At 44.2% G+C, this 19,953-nt stretch overlaps 1 protein-coding gene across 1 annotated transcript in view; it reads left to right on the top strand.

The window, feature by feature from the left end:
- The window catches only part of LOC144509693 (ephrin type-A receptor 8-like), a 147,992-nt gene that overhangs the window by 30,393 nt on the left and 97,646 nt on the right, over positions 1–19,953 (top strand). The window contains exons 7-8 of the mRNA XM_078238476.1: positions 781–842; positions 12,393–12,602. Of these exons, the coding sequence (XP_078094602.1) occupies positions 781–842; positions 12,393–12,602 (272 nt within the window). The remainder of the gene's footprint in view (positions 1–780; positions 843–12,392; positions 12,603–19,953) is intronic.

The following is a 19,953-nucleotide window of genomic DNA, read 5'->3' as shown; positions in this document are numbered from 1 at the left end:
GATAGATTGAACTTAGGCAGGACTTATTCAGTTAATTGTGGGGCGTTGGGGAGAGTTATAGAACAAAGAGATTGAGGGGCACAGGTTCATAGCTCTTTGAAAGTGAATTCACAGGTGAACAGGGTGGCGAAGAAGGCTTTCAGCATGCTTGGTTTCATTGGTCAGAACATGGAATACAGGGAGTTGGGACGTCATGTTGAAGTTGTACAAGACATTGGTAAGGCAACACTTGGAATACTATGTACCGTTCTGGTCACCTTATTATAGAAAGGATATTATTAAACTAGAAAGAGTGCAGAAACGATTGACTAGGGTGCTACCGGGACTTGCTGGTTTGAGTTATAAGGAGAGGCTGGATATACTGAGACTTTTTTCCCTGGAGCATAGGAAGCTTAGGGGTGATCTTATCGAGGTCTATAAAATAATGAAGGGCATAGATAAGGTCAACATCCTTTCCCAAAGGTAGAGGAGTCTAAAACGAGAGGGCATAGGTTTAGGGGAGAGTGGAGAGATATAAAAGTGTCCAGAGGGGCAATTGTTTCACTCAGAAGGTGGTGAAATTCTGGAATGAGCTGCTGGAGGTCGTTATAGAGGCGGGTACAATTTTGTCTTTTAAAAAGCATTTAGACAGTTAAAGAAGTAAGATGGGTATAGAGGGATATGGGCCAAATGCGGGCAATTGGGACTAAATTGGTGGTTAAAAACTGGGTGGCACGGACAAGTTGGGCCGAAGGGTCTGTTTCCATGCTATAAACCCCTATGACTCTCTCTCATTTGCAGGTAAACCAGTGATGATCGTTACGGACTATATGGAGAATGGCTCGCTCGATGCATTTCTGAGGGTAAGTCTACGACACTTATTCAAACAGAACATTCAACCAATTTGGGTTCATACTTCTCATTATATAATCTCAGTAAACGTCATTTTTTTTAAAAAGCTATTGCTATTGATTGTGATGCTGAATAAATGGGTCGGATAATTCCAGAGGCAGTGTATTGTTTCTGACCTTTGGAGTTAAATCCGGAGAAGAGAGAATATTCAAAATGAGAAGAAAATCAACTTTCTGACTGATTCAATTCTTTCTTCAGATGTTGCTTCTCCTCTGTTTACTCCTTCGATGAGTTTACTCAGTGGAGCACTCAAGTGAAGACAGACTATATTTCATCGCAGTCAGGCTTAAATCTTTTGTTCAAAATTAGATTTTACAACCACTGTTATTTGTAATCGGACTGGCAATCAGGACCCAGTTCACAAATGTGACTCAAATTTTATTTTAAAACCAAATCTAGCTGTTACTAGACACTGATCTGAGTGCAGAAACATCAAAGAACATTATTTGCATGCTCACTCATATTGAAAGGAAAGACTAAGTCTAAACATCCTGCGGAACTGTTCTCTTAAGTGCTAATCAGAAAATGTTATTAAAATATGATTTATATATTTTGTTGTGCTTTCAGCCAACACTTCATGAAAACACAAGAGCAATGCACCCTGAAATTGCAATGCTATTTTCATCCCAATCAGATGGAATTAAATTAGATGAAAAATATTTTGTGTTTTGTGAGTAATCAGATGCTCACTTTGTCCACATTTTCCTTTCTTCGTGAACTGCCCATTGCCACATGTGCAGCCCAGTGAAAATGGTCTTAACCATTGTCTTCACTATCATCGGGGAGGCGATGGCCTCGTGGTGTTATCGCTGGACTATTAATCTAGAAACTCAGCTCATGTTCTGGGGACCCGGGTTCGAATCCCGCCATGGCAGATGGTGGAATCTGAATTCAATAAAAAAAATCTGGAATTAAAAATCTATTGATGAACAGGAAACAATTGTCGATTGTCAGAAAAATCCATCTTAGAAAGTATCTTAGAAACCCTACAGCACAGAAAGAGGCCATTCGGCCCATCGAGTCTGCACTGACCACAATCCCACCCAGTCCCTACCCCCATATCCCTACATATTTACCCACTAATCTCTCTAACCTACGCATCCCAGGATACTAAGGGCAATTTTAGCATGACCAATCAACCTAACCTGCACATCTTTGGACTGGTTCACTAATGTCCTTTAGGGGAGGAAATCTGCCGTCCTTACCCGGTCTGGCCTACATGTGACTCCAGAGCCACAGCAATGTGGTTGACTTTCAACTGCCCTCAGGCAACTAGGGATGGGCAATAAATGCTGGCCTGCCAGCGATGCCCATGTCCCATGAATGAATAAAAAAACCTCTCATTTCCAATACCTATTCAGCCAGGGGGTAATGGGAGCTCAGGTGAAGTGAGCTGGAATGTGACAGGATTTTAGCTTCTGCGAATCAATGCCAAATGCTGCTGATGCTGGAAATCTAAAATAATAAGACCAGAAAATCCCACCCAAGGGCAACGGACATTTGCATGTTCCTGCCCCACTCACTACGATTCGCGTGGCGGGCGGAACAGGAAAATTCTGCCCAGCAGGTCTAGCACCGTGCGTGGAGAGAGAAACAGAGTCAATGGTCAAAACTCTGCCACTCTACAGAATCGGAACAGGCGAGAGTCCGCCAATGGAAATCTCCACTGACCTCAGGCGGGATTTTCCTCCCCCTTCCACGATGTGTTTCGTAGCGATGGGAGGCGGTGCACCACTCGCTGGCAGTGGGATATACTGGTCCCGCCATTGTCAACAGGGTTTCCTGTTGAACACACCCCCCGCCAGCTGGAAACACATGGGTGGAGTGTGTCATCAGTGGGTCTGTAAGATCTCAGCATAAATGGCAGAAAGATTTTAGCGACTGCTTCGAGTCTGTATGACTCTACAGAACTGTCTCATTTCTATTGTTTGTCTGGGGTGTAAAGGGCTGAATCGCTGGCAGGGCCAACCCTGAACCCTGGCCCGGGGGCCAGGAGAACAAATGGCAGAGTTATTAGACCCTTCAACATGTTTCAAGTCTGCCTCCACAAGTAGACCTATACCTGCCGCCTTACACATGTGGTTAAATCGTAGAACAGATCACGGTAGATGTAAATGCTTCTCTACTTAAATTATGCCATTTTATCATTCCTTTCTGAACTTTCCTAATCTGTCCATCGTCGACCAAGAGTGTGACGGAATACTCTCCACTTGCCTGGATCAATGCACCACCAACAACACTCAAAAACTTGACACCATCCAGGACAAACCAGTTTGTTTGATCACCACCCCATCCACCAGCTGAAACATTCACTCCAGCAGTGTGTACCATCTACAAGATGCACTTCAGGAACTCACTAAGTCTCCCTAGACAGCACCTTCCAAACCCACGACCTCCATCATCTAGAAGGACAAGAGCAGCAGATACATGGGAACACAGTCACCTGGAGGTTCCCTTTCAAGTATACTCACCATCCAGACTTGGAAATATATCATTGTTCCTTCACTGTCACTGGGCCAAAATCCTGGAGTTCCCTCCCTAATAGCATTGTGGGTGTGTCTACACCACGTGGACTCCAGAGTTTCAAGATGACAGCTCCCCATCACCTTCTCAAGGGCAATTAGGGATGGGTAATAAATGCTGGCCTAGTCAGTGACACTGACATGCCATGAAAGAATTTAAAAATCCTAACAAGAAAGTGTGTTTGGATCTTTCCCCATGCGCCAGGCCTGTTGTTTAGGTTCCTGAAGGCATTTATTGAAAATTAATGTTTGAGTCTCTCGGTTGCTGTGGAGTAAAGGAGACACAAGTTCTGCTTCTTCATAAAATACCTTTATTTCTTTGATCCAACTTCACACACAATTCTCCACCACCAAACAGTGCCACCTGTGGTCCCCTTTATGTATCAGTGACTTCTATTGAATAATTGACATCAAATTAGGACTTAATTGGAAGGTCTGTTAACCTATTCCGAACAGTCCAGTCCAATCAACTTCCTCCAATCTTTTCCTTCAAACAGAATCTCAGGCAGAAATGAAGTAATTTGTTTTTCTAATTTGAAGAGAGATGGGAATGATGTTTTCCCAGTGGAAATACTAACCATTTCCAGGGAACACTGGCCTACAATTCACTATAAATAATCCCGGAAGGGCATGTTTGTCTCGAATATATTAGGTTAATTCTTTGACTACTTGTATTAAAGATGTTAACTCAATAAAGGACAACAGATTAGCCACTGCGCCATTGTTACTACACTTAACTGAACTGTGCAGTTTTTCCAGAACCGTTAGCCTTAACTTTGTGAAGTAGTCACTGTAACATGCTATACCTGTACCCCTATACCTGAAACAATAGCCCAGAGATATTTATAGTTAAATGGGATTACGTTGTGGAAAACACATTTTTGGATGACAGATGAATTGCAGTGGCATAAACCTTTATCCAGAATTCATATCCTAAAGGAGAATCAGTGTGGGAAGAATTTGAACTGAAGACAGCACAGTGGACTTGGGTTGTCTGCTGGAGGGACGGTATGGGTAGGGTGGTGGGAGGTGGTGGGCACATGGGGATGGAGTGATCATAAGATATCGAAGAATTAGGCCATTGGCCCATCGGGTCTGCTCCGCCATTCAATCATGGCTATAAGTTTCTCTATCCCATTCTCCCACCTTTTGCCTGTAACCTTTGATTCCTCAACCAAGAACCTATCTATCTCTGTCTTAAGTATACTCAATCACCTGGCCTCCACAGCCTTCTGTGACAATGAATTCCACAGATTCACCTATCTCTGGCTGCAGAAATTCCTCCTCATCTCAGTTCTAAAGGGTCATCCCTTCACTCTGAGGCTGTGCCCTCGGATCCTAGTCTGTCCTACGAATGGAAACATCTTTCCCACGTCCACTCTATCCAGGCCTTTAATTATTCTGTTAGATGCTGGAGTTTAAAGTCTGAAAAATGTGATTCCTCACCCAAACCTGCCTTCAGCCTGCTTACTTCTGCTTTTAATCTTCACCCCTGATTGACCCAGACCCGACACTCCTCTGCAGATCTTTCTGTTCCTTCCTTGTGGCCTTCACCAGTCAGTTCCTATCTCGACAGACTTTCCTCATTTTGCTCAGAATTAGTTCACACAAAGAGGAAATGCCACTAAACAGATTTGTACCTTCACGACAGAAATTACAAATCCTCGGTAAGGATATCGATACTCATCAATATCCCATGTTTCACAATTTTAGTTAGTTTGCAAGTTTTCTGAAGAAGGTTATTTAATTGAATGATTAACACCGTGCATCAGAATGTTGTAGTGGAGTTCAACTTTGCATTTTAACTAATGAGTTAGAAATCTGAAACGGTTTTCTGTTTCATCGTCCTTTACACATTAAAACATATGGTTCTTTTCAACACTGATGAATTTGTTAAAATATGCATAAATGTTAATATTTTAATGATAAATATTTTATAGAAACATTGGGCTTTCTTATTTTTCTTATGAGAACGATATTATTTAAGTTTGTGCAAGAGACAATTAAACCTCCAAAGTCATGCTAGACCTTGTGAGATTTAAACAAATTCTGGCATGGGGCAAGAAGACATTTCCAGAAGGGTTAATATGTGGTGGTGAATCACAGAATGGTTACAGCACAGAAGGAGGCCATTTGGCCATAGTGCCTGCATGGTTCCCTGAAGGAGCAATTCATCAGATTCACTGTAACCCTGCACATTTCTTTCGTTTCAGATAATGATCCAATTCCTTTCAGAAAGTCTCAGTTGACCCTGTCTCCACCATACTTTCGGGCAGCACATTGCACTCGCTGTGTGGAAAGGATTTTCCTCATGTCGCTGTTTTTTCTTTTGCCAATTACCTTAAGTCTGCGCCCTCTGGTTCGCCATCTTTCTCCCAATGGGAACAGTTTCTCCCTATCTAATCCATTCAGTCCCTTTGTGATTTTGGACAACTCTATCAAATCTCCTCTCAACCTTCTCTTCTCCAAAGAGAAGAAAATCTTTAATCTGTCTTCATTAACTGAAGTTCCTCGTCTCTGAAACCATTCTCTTGAATCCTTTTGCACCCTCTCTAGTGCCTCCCCATCCTTCCACTCAGCTGGAGGGAATGAATGAACTGAGTCTTCAGAGACAGTGTAGAACTTCAATAAAAACCGCTTCATTCAACATGCGTGAGGGAGAGCAGAATTTGTGGCTGTAATTCCAGCTTGCTTCCGAGTTAATCGACTGAACATTGGTTCTTACATATTCTTATACCTCTTTCTTTACATTACAAAGTGTTACCTTTACATTAGATCAACAGTCCAAAGATGACATGAATATAGCTGAGGAGGACACTGGGTTGCAAGGGAGTAGAATAGACAGTATTACAGTTGATAAGGAGGATGTGCAGGATATTCTGGAGGGTCTGAAAATAGATAAATCCCCTGGTCCGGATGGGATTTATCCAAGGATTCTCTGGGAGGCAAGAGAAGTGATTGCAGCGCCTCTGGCTCTGATCTTCAGGTCGTCGTTGGCCTCTGGTATAGTACCAGAAGATTGGAGGTTAGCGAATGTTGTCCCATTGTTTAAGAAGGGGAACAGAGACTTCCCCGGGAATTATAGACCGGTGAGTCTCACTTCTGTTGTCGGCAAGATGTTGGAAAAAATTATAAGGGATAGGATTTATAGTTATTTGGAGAGTAATGAATTGATAGGTGATAGTCAGCATGGTTTTGTGGCAGGTAGGTCGTGCCTTACTAACCTTATTGAGTTTTTTGAGAAAGTGACCAAGGAGGTGGATGGGGGCAAGGCAGTGGACGTGGTATATATGGATTTTAGTAAGGCGTTTGATAAGGTTCACCATGGTAGGCTTCTGCAGAAAATGCAGATGTATGGGATTGGGGGTGATCTAGGAAATTGGATCAGGAATTGGCTAGCGGATAGGAAACAGAGGGTGGTGGTTGATAGTAAATATTCATCATGGAGTGCGGTTACAAGTGGTGTACCTCAGGGATCTGTTTTGGGGCCACTGCTGTTTGTAATATTTATTAATGATCTGGATGAGGGTATAGTTGGGTGGATTAGCAAATTTGCTGATGACACCAAAGTCGGTGGTGTGGTAGACAGTGAGGAAGGGTGTCGTAGTCTGCAGGAAGACTTAGACAGGTTGCAAAGTTGGGCCGAGAGGTGGCGGATGGAGTTTAATGCGGAGAAGTGTGAGGTAATTCACTTTGGTAGGAATAACAGTTGTGTTGAGTATAGGGCTAACGGGAGGACTTTGAATAGTGTGGAGGAGCAGAGGGATCTAGGTGTATGTGTGCATAGATCCCTGAAAGTTGGGAATCAAGTAGATAAGGTTGTTAAGAAGGCATATGGTGTCTTGGCGTTTATTGGTAGGGGGATTGAATTTAGGAGTCGTAGCGTTATGTTGCAACTGTACACAACTCTGGTGCGGCCGCACTTGGAGTACTGTGTGCAGTTCTGGTCCCCACATTACAGGAAGGATGTGGAGGCTTTGGAGAGGGTGCAGAGGAGGTTTACCAGGATGTTGCCTGGTATGGAGGGGAGATCCTATGAGGAGAGGCTGAGGGATTTGGGATTGTTTTCGCTGGAAAGGCGGCGGCTAAGAGGGGATCTTATTGAAACATATAAGATGATTAGAGGTTTAGATAGGGTGGATAGTGATAGCCTTTTTCCTCTGATGGAGAAATCCAGCACGAGGGGGCATGGCTTTAAATTGAGGGGGGGTAGTTATAGAACCGATGTCAGGGGTAGGTTCTTTACCCAGAGGGTGGTGAGGGATTGGAATGCCCTGCCAGCATCAGTAGTAAATGCGCCTAGTTTGGGGGCGTTTAAGAGATCCGTAGATAGGTTCATGGACGAAAAGAAATTGGTTTAGGTTGGAGAGTCACTGTTTTTTTTTAACTGGTCGGTGCAACATCGTGGGCCGAAGGGCCTGTTCTGCGCTGTAATGTTCTATGTTCTATGTTCTATGTGCGGGTTAGGTTGATTGGCCATGCTAAAAATTGCCCCTTAGTGTCCTGAGATGCATAGGTTAGAGGGATTAGTGGGTAAAATATGTAGGGATATGGAGGTAGGGCCTGGGTGGGATTGTGGTCGGTGCAGACTCGATGGGCCGAATGGCCTCTTTCTGTACTGTAGGGTTTCTATGATTTCTATGATTTCTATGATCATCATATTGTAACTTTCAGTTGGTTACAGTTCTGTTTTTGATCACATTATACAGATCAATTGTCCTGTGTGCTTTAGCTTTAATTGTTTTCTGGACATCTCCTGTCTACCTGTTTAGAATATCAAAATGTTGTGTTTGTCGAACCAATTTCGATGGTGTGTTAATTATCCCATCTCCCTGATACTTAATTAATTTTTCAGAGGTACAATAACTCCTCTAGACTTTTTGGAGCCTTGATAAGTGATATCAATTGTCTTATTATTGCTATGTTGTCTCCTCCCTTTCTGACTGGATCCTGAACTTCCTAACCCACAGACCACAATCAGTAAGGATAGGCAGCAACAGCTTCTCCACAATCATTCTCAACACTGGTGTCCCACAAGGCTGTGTTCTCAGCCCCCTACTATATTCCTTATGCACCTATGACTGTGCGGCCAAATTCCCCTCCAACTCGTTTTTCAAGTTTGCTGACGACACCACCGTAGTGGGTCGGATCTCAAACAATGACGAGACAGAGTACAGGAATGAGATAGAGAATCTGGTGAACTGGTGCGGCAACAATAATCTCTCCCACAATGTCAACAAAACGAAGGAGATTGTCATCGACTTCAGGAAGCGTAAAGGAGATGAAGTAGAAAGGGTCGAGAGTTTCAAGTTTTTAGGTTTCCAGATCATCAACAACCTGTCCTGGTCCCCCCATGCTGACACTATAGTTAAGAAAGCCCATCAATGCCTCTACTTTCTCAGAAGACGAAGGAAATTTGGCATGTCAGCTACGACTCTCACCAACTTTTACAGATGCACCAGAGAAAGCATTCTTTCTGGTTGTATCACAGCTTGGTATGGCTCCTGCTCTGCCCAAGACCACAAGGAACTACAAAAGTTTGTGAATGTAGCCCAATCCATCACACACACCAGCCTCCCATCCATTGACTCTGTCTACACTTCCCACTACCTCAGGGAAAAGCAGCCAGCATAATTAAAGACCCCATGCACCCCGGACATTCTCTCTTCCACCTTCTTCTGTCAGGAAAAAGATACTAAAGTCTGAGGTCTCGTACCAACCGACTCAAGAACAGCGTCTTCCCTACTGCTGTCAAACTTTTGAATGGACGTACCTCGCATTAAGTTGATCTTTCTCTACACCCTAGCTATGACTGTAACACTACATTCTGCACTCTCTCATTTCCTTCTCTATGAACGGTGTGCTCTGTCTGTATAGTGTGGAAGAAATAATACTTTTCACTGTATGCTAATACATGTGACAATAATAAATCAAATCAAAAGGTATGTTAGTACCGTCTGAGTTGTAGTTATTTGTAATTTGTCATGTGTTTGCCTGCAGTGAGTGTGGATGCCACAGTGCTGTCTGTTTAACCCTTTCCATTCATTCCTCTCCTGCTGCAGCCCACACTCCCTGGGTTTGATCTTCTACAGACTCCGAGTCTCTCACATTCTGACTTGGAAATATATCGCTGTTCCTTCACTGCTGCTTGGTCAAAATCCTGGAACTCCCTCCCTAACAGCATTGTGGGTGTATCTACATCATATGGGCAGTAGCAGTTCAAGAAGGCACCTTCTGAAGGGCAACTAGGGGCAATAAATGCTGGTCTAGCCAGCATTGCCCAGGTTGACCAGTGTCTTTCTTTGAACTCATTGCATGAAATGAATTCTTGTTCAGTTTAGTTTTGAAGATTAAATCCCGGGAAGAGTCAGGTTGTGATGATGCCCACCCCATTCCAATTAGTCAGGAAACCTGGATGTGGGATGGTAATTCTGTGGCTGCGTTCATGGGTTCTGGCAAAACCTGTTCCGTGATCTTTCCGGTCCCTGACTTGCTGCTGCTGTCCCCCGCTGCCAGTTGGTGCAAAGTTAAAATTCAGCCCCGTGTATCAGGAATTATGTCTCACACATCAGCGAGGATAACTACAGTCAGTGGCAGTGCCAACAATTCTAATTGATGTCTGCTTTACATCTCTATCCAGCAGCTAGTAATACCTGTTAGTCCGAAAAACATGCTGGTTAGGTGCATTGGCCATGCTAAATTCTCCCTCAGTGTACCCAAACAGGCGCCAGAGTGTGGTGACTAGGGGATTTTCACAGTAACTTCATTGCAGTGTTAATGTAAGCCTACTTGTGACACTAATAAATAAACTTTAAAGCTTTAAACTTTAAAACTTTAACCTTGAACTATAGACCCAGAACTATGGACAAATTCTATAATATTCAAGAACTTAGAATTATCTATCCAAATAATCCAAATTGGAGCAAGCTGAATAACTTTTTTTTATTAGTCATTCGTGGGACATGGGTGTCACTGGCTGGGCCAGCATTTATTGCCCATCCCTAGTTACCCTTGAAACTGAGTGTCTCACTCAGCCATTTCAGAGGGCAGTTGAGAGTCAACCACATTGCTGTGGCTCTGGAGTCACATGTAGGCCAGACCAAGTAAGAACAGCAGATTTCCCTCCCTAAAATACATTATTGAATCAGATGGGTTTTTCCGACAATTGACAACAGTTTCACGGTCATCAGCAGATTCTTAACTCCAGATATTCTTTATTGAATTCAAATTCCCCCATCTGCCGTGGCAGGATTTGAACCTGGGTCCCCAGAACATAAGCTGAGTTTCTGGATTAATAGTCTAGCAGTAATGCCACGAGGCTATCACCTCCCTGAAGCACTGAATAAAATTCTCAGGCCAATGACTGAGAGGAGGCGCAGTCCGCACCCTCAATACATGGTGGAATCATCTTGCCAAGTGCCTGACCTCAAGGCACCATTTGCTTTTCTCGCCAAGGATATTGTGACTAAGGTGACATTAAGGCTGGAATTGCGGATAGCGAAGAGCATTGTCGGGCAATACAGCAGGATATAGATAGGCTGGAAAATTGGGCGGAGAGGTGGCAGATGGAATTTAATCCGGATAAATGCGAAGTGATGCATTTTGGAAGAAATAATGTAGGGAGGAGTTATGCAATAAATGGCAGAGTCATCAGGAGTATAGAAACACAGAGGGACCTAGGTGTGCAAGTCCACAAATCCTTGAAGGTGGCAACACAGGTGGAGAAGGTGGTGAAGAAGGCATATGGTATGCTTGCCTTTATAGGACGGGGTATAGAGTATAAAAGCTGGAGTCTGATGATGCAGCTGTATAGAACGCTGGTTAGGCCGCATTTGGAGTACTGCGTCCAGTTCTGGTCGCCGCACTACCAGAAGGACGTGGAGGCATTGGAGAGAGTGCAGAGAAGGTTTACCAGGATGTTGCCTGGTATGGAGGGTCTTAGCTATGAGGAGAGATTGGGTAGACTGGGGTTGTTCTCCTTGGAAAGACGGAGAATGAGGGGAGATCTAATAGAGGTATACAAGATTATGAAGGGTATAGATAGGGTGAACAGTGGGAAGCTTTTTCCCAGGTCGGAGGTGACGATCACGAGGGGTCACGGGCTCAAGCTGAGGGGTGAAGTATAACTCAGACATCAGAGGGACGTTTTTTACACAGAGGGTGGTGGGGGCCTGGAATGCGCTGCCAAGTAGGGTGGTGGAGGCAGGCACGCTGACATCGTTTAAGACTTACCTGGATAGTCACATGAGCAGCCTGGGAATGGAGGGATACAAACGATTGGTCTAGTTGGACCAAGGAGCGGCACAGGCTTGGAGGGCCGAAGGGCCTGTTTCCTGTGCTGTACTGTTCTTTGTTCTTCTTTGTTCTTTATTATTGTGACTGGCTCCTGGTTTCTGTGTAACTTCCTATTTAGTTTTACTACCTATAAATAAATGTTTTCAGAGTGCACAGTGAGAGGGGGGGAAGTTTTCACCTCTGCTCAGGCAGTAACCTGGGGATTTGATCAGCGAACTCTAATATCACTCAACTGATTGTTAAGTTATTGCATTTGCCCTGGCAGTGATGGTGAAACTTTGTCCTGCAGTTTCCTATTCATGGGGCTGTGTTATAAACTGCATTTCTGCACATTTTCCCTGGCAGAGTCCACCCGGCAGAGATTTTGACCGGAATTCTCATCATCAATGGGAATTCTCATTGATGTCACCCCACGTGGGTTTCCCGCCGGCATGGGTGACATCAGTAGGAATTCCCATTGACAGCGGTGGGACCAGTGAATCCCACCACTAGCAAGAAATGTGCCACCTCCCGCCGGCAGGAAACACGCGGCTTGGAGGCTGGAGAATCTCGCCCAAAGTTTATAATTAAACTTCAGATGTGTGTTTTTTAAAATAAGTCTCCTGTTTCTGGAAAGTGATTTTATAGCATCCCCTGGTTAGAGTCACTCTGGAGAACGACTGATTCTTTATTCTGTTCCTATAGAGACATGATGGGCAGTTCACTGTCATCCAGCTTGTCGGAATGCTCCGGGGGATATCCGCTGGGATGAAGTACCTGTCGGATTTGGGATACATACACAGGGACCTTGCAGCTCGAAATATCCTGGTCAACAGCAACTTGGTGTGCAAAGTCTCAGACTTCGGTCTATCCCGAATTTTGGAAGATGATCCGGATGCTGCTTACACCACCACGGTACGGTTTGGAATTTTAACTCTAGTTTCACTCTCTGAATTGATATTCCAGCATGGACAAGTGGCCGGAATTTACCAGTCCTGTCGTGGCAATACCCATAGCGGAAATGCAGTGGGCCAGGCGAAAGTCCATTGACATTCAGCAGGAATGGACAATGGCAGTGCCAGGCGGGTCTGCTAGGAAGGTCTAACACGGTTATTGAAATGCAAACAACTTATCAAATCAGAATTCACATCTGCAAGAATGAAACTCATTCAGATCAAAATGCAAAACTAATGAGTAACCTCAGAATTCATTAACATCCGACATAAATTAATCCCTTGTTTTTATTCTGGCCTTTTAATGAATGGCGAGAATATTCTGGGACTGAAATTCTAAATATTAGTTACTGATGGTGAATAATAGGATAATTACCAAGGACATGTTGACTTTGAAACACTAAGGGAAGGTTTGCCATAATTAAACTATTGACAATAGTTGCAAGGCATTGTTTGTTTTGTTGATATTATAATTCAAGCACAGTTCTGTGTGTTACCCTAGCTGATAAAATAAGAAGTCTCACAATGCCAGGTTTAAATCCACATCAGGTTTAAGTCCAACAGGTTTATTTGGAACCACGAGCTTTCGGAGCGCTGATGAAGGATCCACGCTCCGAAAGCTTGTGATTCCAAATAAACCTGTTGGATTTTAACCTAGTGTTGTGAGGCTTCTTAATGTGCCCACCCCAATCCAATGCCAGCATCTCCACATCGTAGCTGATAAAATGGCACAGTGGCACAAGTGGTTAGCACGGCTGCCTCAGAGTGCCAGGGACCCGGGTTCAATTCCAGCCTTGGGTCACTGTCTGTGTGGAGTTTGTATGTTCTCCCGGTGTCTGCGTGGATTTCCTCCGGGTGCTCCGGTTTCCTCCCACACTCCAAGATGTGCAGGTTAGGTTGGTTGGCCATGCTAAATTGCCCCTTAGTGCCAGGGAGATTAGTGGGGTAAATACGTGGGGCTAGGGGGATAGGCCTGGGTAGGATTGTTGTCGGTGCAGGCTCAATGGGCTAAATGGCCTCATTTTGCTCTGTAGGGATTCTATGATTCTCTGACTGGTGACACACTTAGTTCCAAAATACACTGCCTGAGAGTGTGCCGGAGGCAGGTTCAATCAAAGCATTCAAAAGGGAATTAGACACTTACCTGAAAAGGAAGAATGTGCAGTGTTACGTGGAGAAGGCAGGAGAATGACACTCGGTGAATTGTGCTCGTTTGGAGAGCAGGTGCAGACAAGATGGGCCGAACGGCTTCTTCCTGTGCCGTAACGATTGTGTAATTCTCTAAAATAGAAGGTACCACTCAAAGATGTGAACATGTGAAGAGTGGGATTCTCCGATTTTGCCTGTGCCCACTCCGCGGCAAGTGAGAATGGAGAACTTGGCGTTGCAATCAAAACTCCATTCACATTCAGCGGCACCGGGGAATCCCAGCCAAAAGCGAGGCCGGTGGTTTTCAGCAAAAGAAAGACTTGCATTTACATAGTGCCTTTCACCACACCTGGACCTCCCAAAACACTTCAAAGGCAGCCAAGTGCTTTTGAAGTGTCATCACTGTTGTCCTGTAGGAAACCCAGGCAGCCAATTTTCACACAGCAAGATCCCACAAACAGAAATGTACTAATGGCCAGTAAAAACTGGCTTTCAGTGATGTTGACTGAGGGATAATTATTGGTCAGGGTAGCCTAGTCTTCACCAAGTAGTGGCATGGAATCACCTGGAAGGGTAGACAGGGCCTTGGCTTACTGTCTCATCTGAAAGATGGCACTGTTGACAGTGTCACACTCTCACAGTACTGTGCTGAGTATCAGCCTAGATTAAACACTCAAATCTCGGGGGTTAGACTTAAGCCCTCAACCTTCTGATGCAGAGTGTTAAACACAAAGCCATGGCTGATGCCTACTTATCGATGATAAGTTAGGCTGATATTTTATTTCAAAGGTTTATTTATTTAAAATTTGATTTCCGTCGCTCACAATGTGCGAATTGAAGCAAACTTTAGAAGCAATCTTTCCAGGAAAAATACAAAACACAAAAAAAAGTCATAATGTACCAATCATATGAGGTTCTTTATATCATCAGGACACAAAGTCTAACACTCATTTGAGTTTGTTCATTGTGTGGATGAGATATGGGATTGAACTATTCTGAACTTTCAGTTCATTACTGAAGGAGTGCCACATTGTCAGAGATGCTGGGCTTGTGGATTTAGTATTAAATTAAAATCCAGTGTCCAGTGCGAAAGCAATAACTAGCCCATTTGCTGTTGCTTGATCTTGTGTGACACACAAATTGGGGACAGTTTTAAGCTACCTGGCTCATGGAGAATCTGATGGATTTATAACTTGCTCCATTTTATTCTCCAGTAAAGTTATGAAAGACCCTAAACATGAGGTCATCCAAAACTATGTCGTATATCACATTATGTCTATCTGAAAAGGAAGAATGCACAGGGTTACGGGGAGAAGGTGGCGAAATGGCACGAGGTGAGATGGTCATTTGCAGAGCCGGTGGATACATGATGGGCCGAATGGCCTCCTTCTGTGATTTTGTATAGTCCAGAACACCATCAGTCTGACTTGTTGACCTACATTGGCTCCGTATAGAGTAACACTTTGACTTTTAAGATACTCATCCTTGTTTTCAAATTCCTCCTTGGTCTTGTCCCACCCTTTCTCCGTGACCACCTCCGGCCACCAGAATTTCCCCAAGATATCCGCACTTCTGTGATTCGGACCTCTTCACATCCTCAGTTTAATCACTCCACCACTGGCAGCACTGCCTTCAGCTGCTAACACCTTAAGCTCTGGAATTCCCTCCCTTAACCTCTTTGCCTCTACCTCTTTCTCCCCATTAAGATATTCCATTCTACCTGTCCTGATATCTCCTCACATGGCTCCTTGTTTGATAATGCTCCAGTGAACCACCTTAGGACAACTTATTGTATTAAAGATGCAATATGTATATATACACATTGTTCATGGGATTGCTGGGGAGTAATACTGAACAAGGTATTCCACCAATTCCATCAGTTTCCTGATTGGTAGATTGCATTGAAATTAACTACACTCATTAAGTTGGAATGATGCAATGAGCACACGCACACATATACAAACACACATACATGCACGCACACACACACATTTATGCACACTTACACACACTCACACACATGCACACTCACGCACATGCACACTCACACGCACACACACTCGCACACTTACATGCACACACACACACGCACACACATGCATGCACACATACACTCACACACATGCACATACACACTCACACACACTCTTTCTCTCATACAAACACAAATGCACGCTCACACACATTTGAAATCAAGCTTCATGTCATCTAATCCCCACTTCTGATTTAATTTGATTTCATTCACTCTTGTCACATTTTGTTTGCCTCAATCCTTCAGCTGAGGTTTTTTTTCCCAATAGATAAAGCTTTCCTGTTATCACACTCTCTCCCATACCTTGTTACTGTTGATTCTTGATCCCTCTGCACTAACTGTACACCAGGTCACTTGTGGAGATCCTCTCCACTGAGTTCTATCCTGTTTACATTAACGTGGCGGAGGCGGGAAACTTTCTGGAACTTGGGAGATAGTATGAACCAATAGAGAACTTCTCACTTACTTTCCTCTGAAATTGATGGAGTATACACAGTGTTTCTCTCCCGTCCTCTATACTTTCTCCCACTGTTCATTCTCCACTTCTCTCAAAACCACTGCAGTGAGCAGCTGGAATTAGTGGCAAGAATTGAGAATAGCAATCACATTTTTAAAATAATTGAGAATAAAGAGACAAATTATGATGCTAATAGTTTTTCTTATGACCATTACTCATCGATAGCCCTGTTCACAGCACAATTACATTGCAGACATCCCTGGGATTATTCAACAATTTCACCCACGGACATTGATGAAGCGATGCTCATTTTGAACACCAAAACTACAGCAAAGCTAGTTAAAAAACTTAATAAAAACAATCAAACTTTACTGAGCTGTTCCTGATAATATATCACAGGATTTCACTGGAATTGGAGTTTAAGAGAGAAATTAATGCTTCATTCTGTGGTAATTGTACAGAGTTTTTGTGATAGCGATTTAGAACTAACTCTTGGAAGGCAGATGCTGGGGGGTTTAACTGGAAATTCATGTCATGGGGTAAAATGTGTAGTATCGGATAGGTCGCCTGATATGCGCAATGTCTGACATTCCATTCCTTTACAGTCAGCCGAATTAAATATCAGGTACTGCGAATTACAGGAGGTTGATCCAATACTGCCCGTTCTGTTCTCAAGGGGCAGCATGGCGTCACAGTGGTTAGCACTGCTGCCTCACAGCACCAGGGAATCGGGTCTGTACGTCCTCCACATGCCTGCATGGATTTCCTCCGGATGCTCCGGTTTCCTCCTACATTCTGAAAGACATGCTGGTTTGGCTGTGCTAAATTCTCCCTCAGTGTACCCGAATAGGCACCAGAGTGTGGCGACTAGGGGATTTTCACAGTAACTTCATTGCAGTGTTAATGTATGTGACACTAATAAATATCTGGTATCAGTAATAATCAAACCACAAGCACTGAGTCAATGTTCACTTCCCAGACAGCAGTGATGAATCTCCCTTTTTAAGGTCATTCACTACGCCAGGCTTTCTTGACAGAGAAAAACATATTAGGATGAATCTTATAACTCTAGATTATCTTCTTCAGCCTTGAATTGAGAGACCATTGATTCAGCTGTCAACAGCACAATGCTGAAGACCTACAGCCACAGAGCACACTACAAGTATCTTGAAGCATTACTGCAGATGCCAAGGTGCTTCAGGAGGCAGCAGAGCTTCCAGTTCAGCTCTGCTCGGCTCCCCATGGCTTCACAAGTTGACCATCAAAAGGTTAATAGCTGCGGCGTAAAGTGCAAGGTTAAAGAAATAGTCAAGAGCAAGCCAAGATGAGGATGGAGAGTCTACGAAATATAACAAGAGTCACTCCTTAGGCACTGACTGATGTAACCTTCACTTAACTGCAACATCCGGCCAATGTATTAACAGTGTTCCACATACGTGCAACCTGCATCTCTGCTGATATTCAGCTCTGCATAAACTCGTTTGCCACAATGCCAATCCTGTTACCTTATTCTAAACCTTACCAAGAAATCTACCCAGACAAAAGTGAAGTAATTGTAACCAAATGTATTATACTATCAATTAATTATCTATACCTGAGACTTGTTAGCTCAGTTCCTCCCCTTGGTATCAATCTGTGTTATGTGCACTTGTTAGAAATATTGGGTGTGTTCTATATATTGTCTAAGATTCATGATGACTGGGCTCCCCCATAATTGGTCCCAGCATCCATTATGATGAGGCATTCACTGTTACTTAACAATAGTCAGACAATAGGTTGATCCAGTTTCATAATAATAAACTCCCAAATTAAAGGGATTGGATATTTTAATCTCATACATGTCTCCTTATGCACCTCTCCTGTCTTCTATAGTATCCCTACAGTGCAAAGGAGGCCATTTCGCCCACTGAGGCTGCACCAACTCTCCAACAGAGCATTTTATCCAGGCCCTATCCCTGTAACTAATCCCCTAACCTACACATCTTTGGACACTAAGGGACAATTTAGCATGACCAATGTGCCTAACCTGCACATCTTTGACGCCCTGTTTCGGTTTTGCCAGGGTCACTCAGCTCCTGACCTCATTACAACCTTGGTTCAAACATGGACAAAGGAGCTGAATTCCGGAGGTGAGATGAGAGTGATAGCCCTTGACATCAGGGCCGCATTCAAACAAAGAACAAGAACAAAGAACAATACAGCACAGGAACAGGCCCTTCGGCCCTCCAAGCCTGCACCACTCCCTGGTCCAAACGAGACCATTCTTTTGTATCCCTCCATTCCCACTCCGTTCATGTGGCTATCTAGATAAGTCTTAAACGTGCCCAGTGTGTCCGCCTCCACCACCTTGCGCGGCAGTGCATTCCAGCCCCCACCACCCTCTGTGTAGAAATCATAGAAATCATAGAAACCCTACAGTGCAGAAGGAGGCCATTCGGCCCATCGAGTCTGCACCGACCACAATCCCACCCAGGCCCTACCCCCACATATTTACCCGCTAATCCCTCTAACCTACGCATCCCAGGACTCTAAGGGGCAATTTTTAACCTGGCCAATCAACCTAACCCGCACATCTTTGGACGTGTAAAATACGTCTTTCTGATATCCGTGTTAAACCTCCGCCCCCCCCTCACCTTGAACCTATGACCCCTCGTGAACGTCACCAGCGACCTGGGAAAAAGCTTCCCACCGTTCACCTTATCTATGCCTTTCATAATTTTATACACCTCTATTAGGTCACCCCTCATCCTCCGTCTTTCCAGTGAGAACAACCCCAGTTTACCCAGTCTCTCCTCATAACTAAGCCCTTCCGTACCAGACAACATCCTAGTAAACCTCCTCTGCACTCTCTCTAAAGCCTCCATGTCCTTCTGGTAGTGTGGCGACCAGAACTGGGCGCAGTATTCCAAATGCAGCCGAACCAACGTTCTATACAACTGCAAGATCAGACCCCAACTTTTATACTCTATGCCCTGTCCTATAAAGGCAAGCATGCCATATGCCTTCTTCACTACCTTCTCCACCTGTGCCGTCACCTTCAAGGATCTGTGGACTTGCACACCCAGGTCCCTCTGCGTATCTACACCCTTTATGGTTCTGCCATTTATCGTATAGCTCTCCCCTACGTTAGTTCTACCAAAATGCATCACTTCGCATTTATCTGGATTGAACTCCATCTGCCATTTCTTTGCCCAAATTTCCAGCCTATCTATATCCTTCTGTAGCCTCTGACAATGTTCCTCACTATCTGCAAGTCCAGCCATTTTCGTGCCGTCCACAAACTTACTGATCACCCCAGTTACACCTTCTTCCAGATCGTTTATATAAATCACAAACAGCAGAGGTCCCAATACAGAGCCCTGCGGAACACCACTAGTCACAGGCATCCAGCCGGAAAAAGACCCTTCCACTACCACCCTCGACCAAGTGTGGCATCAAGGAGCCTTAGCGAAACTGGATGATATTGGAATAGTGTAGATTAGAGGGGCTTTAGATTGGTACCACTGGTCGGCGCAACATCGAGGGCCGAAGGGCCTGTACTGCGCTGTAATGTTCTATGTTCTATGAAACTGGAATCAATGGGTATCAGGGGGCAAATTCTCCGCTGGTTGGAGTCATACCTGATACATAGGAAGATGGTTGTGATTGTGGAGGGTCAGTCATCCCAGCTCCACA

Source organism: Mustelus asterias, chromosome 22 (genome assembly GCF_964213995.1).
Source record: "Mustelus asterias chromosome 22, sMusAst1.hap1.1, whole genome shotgun sequence".
NCBI lineage: Eukaryota > Metazoa > Chordata > Chondrichthyes > Carcharhiniformes > Triakidae > Mustelus > Mustelus asterias.
Note: the sequence above shows the minus strand (reverse complement) of the source record. Positions and strands in the feature narration are given on the sequence as shown.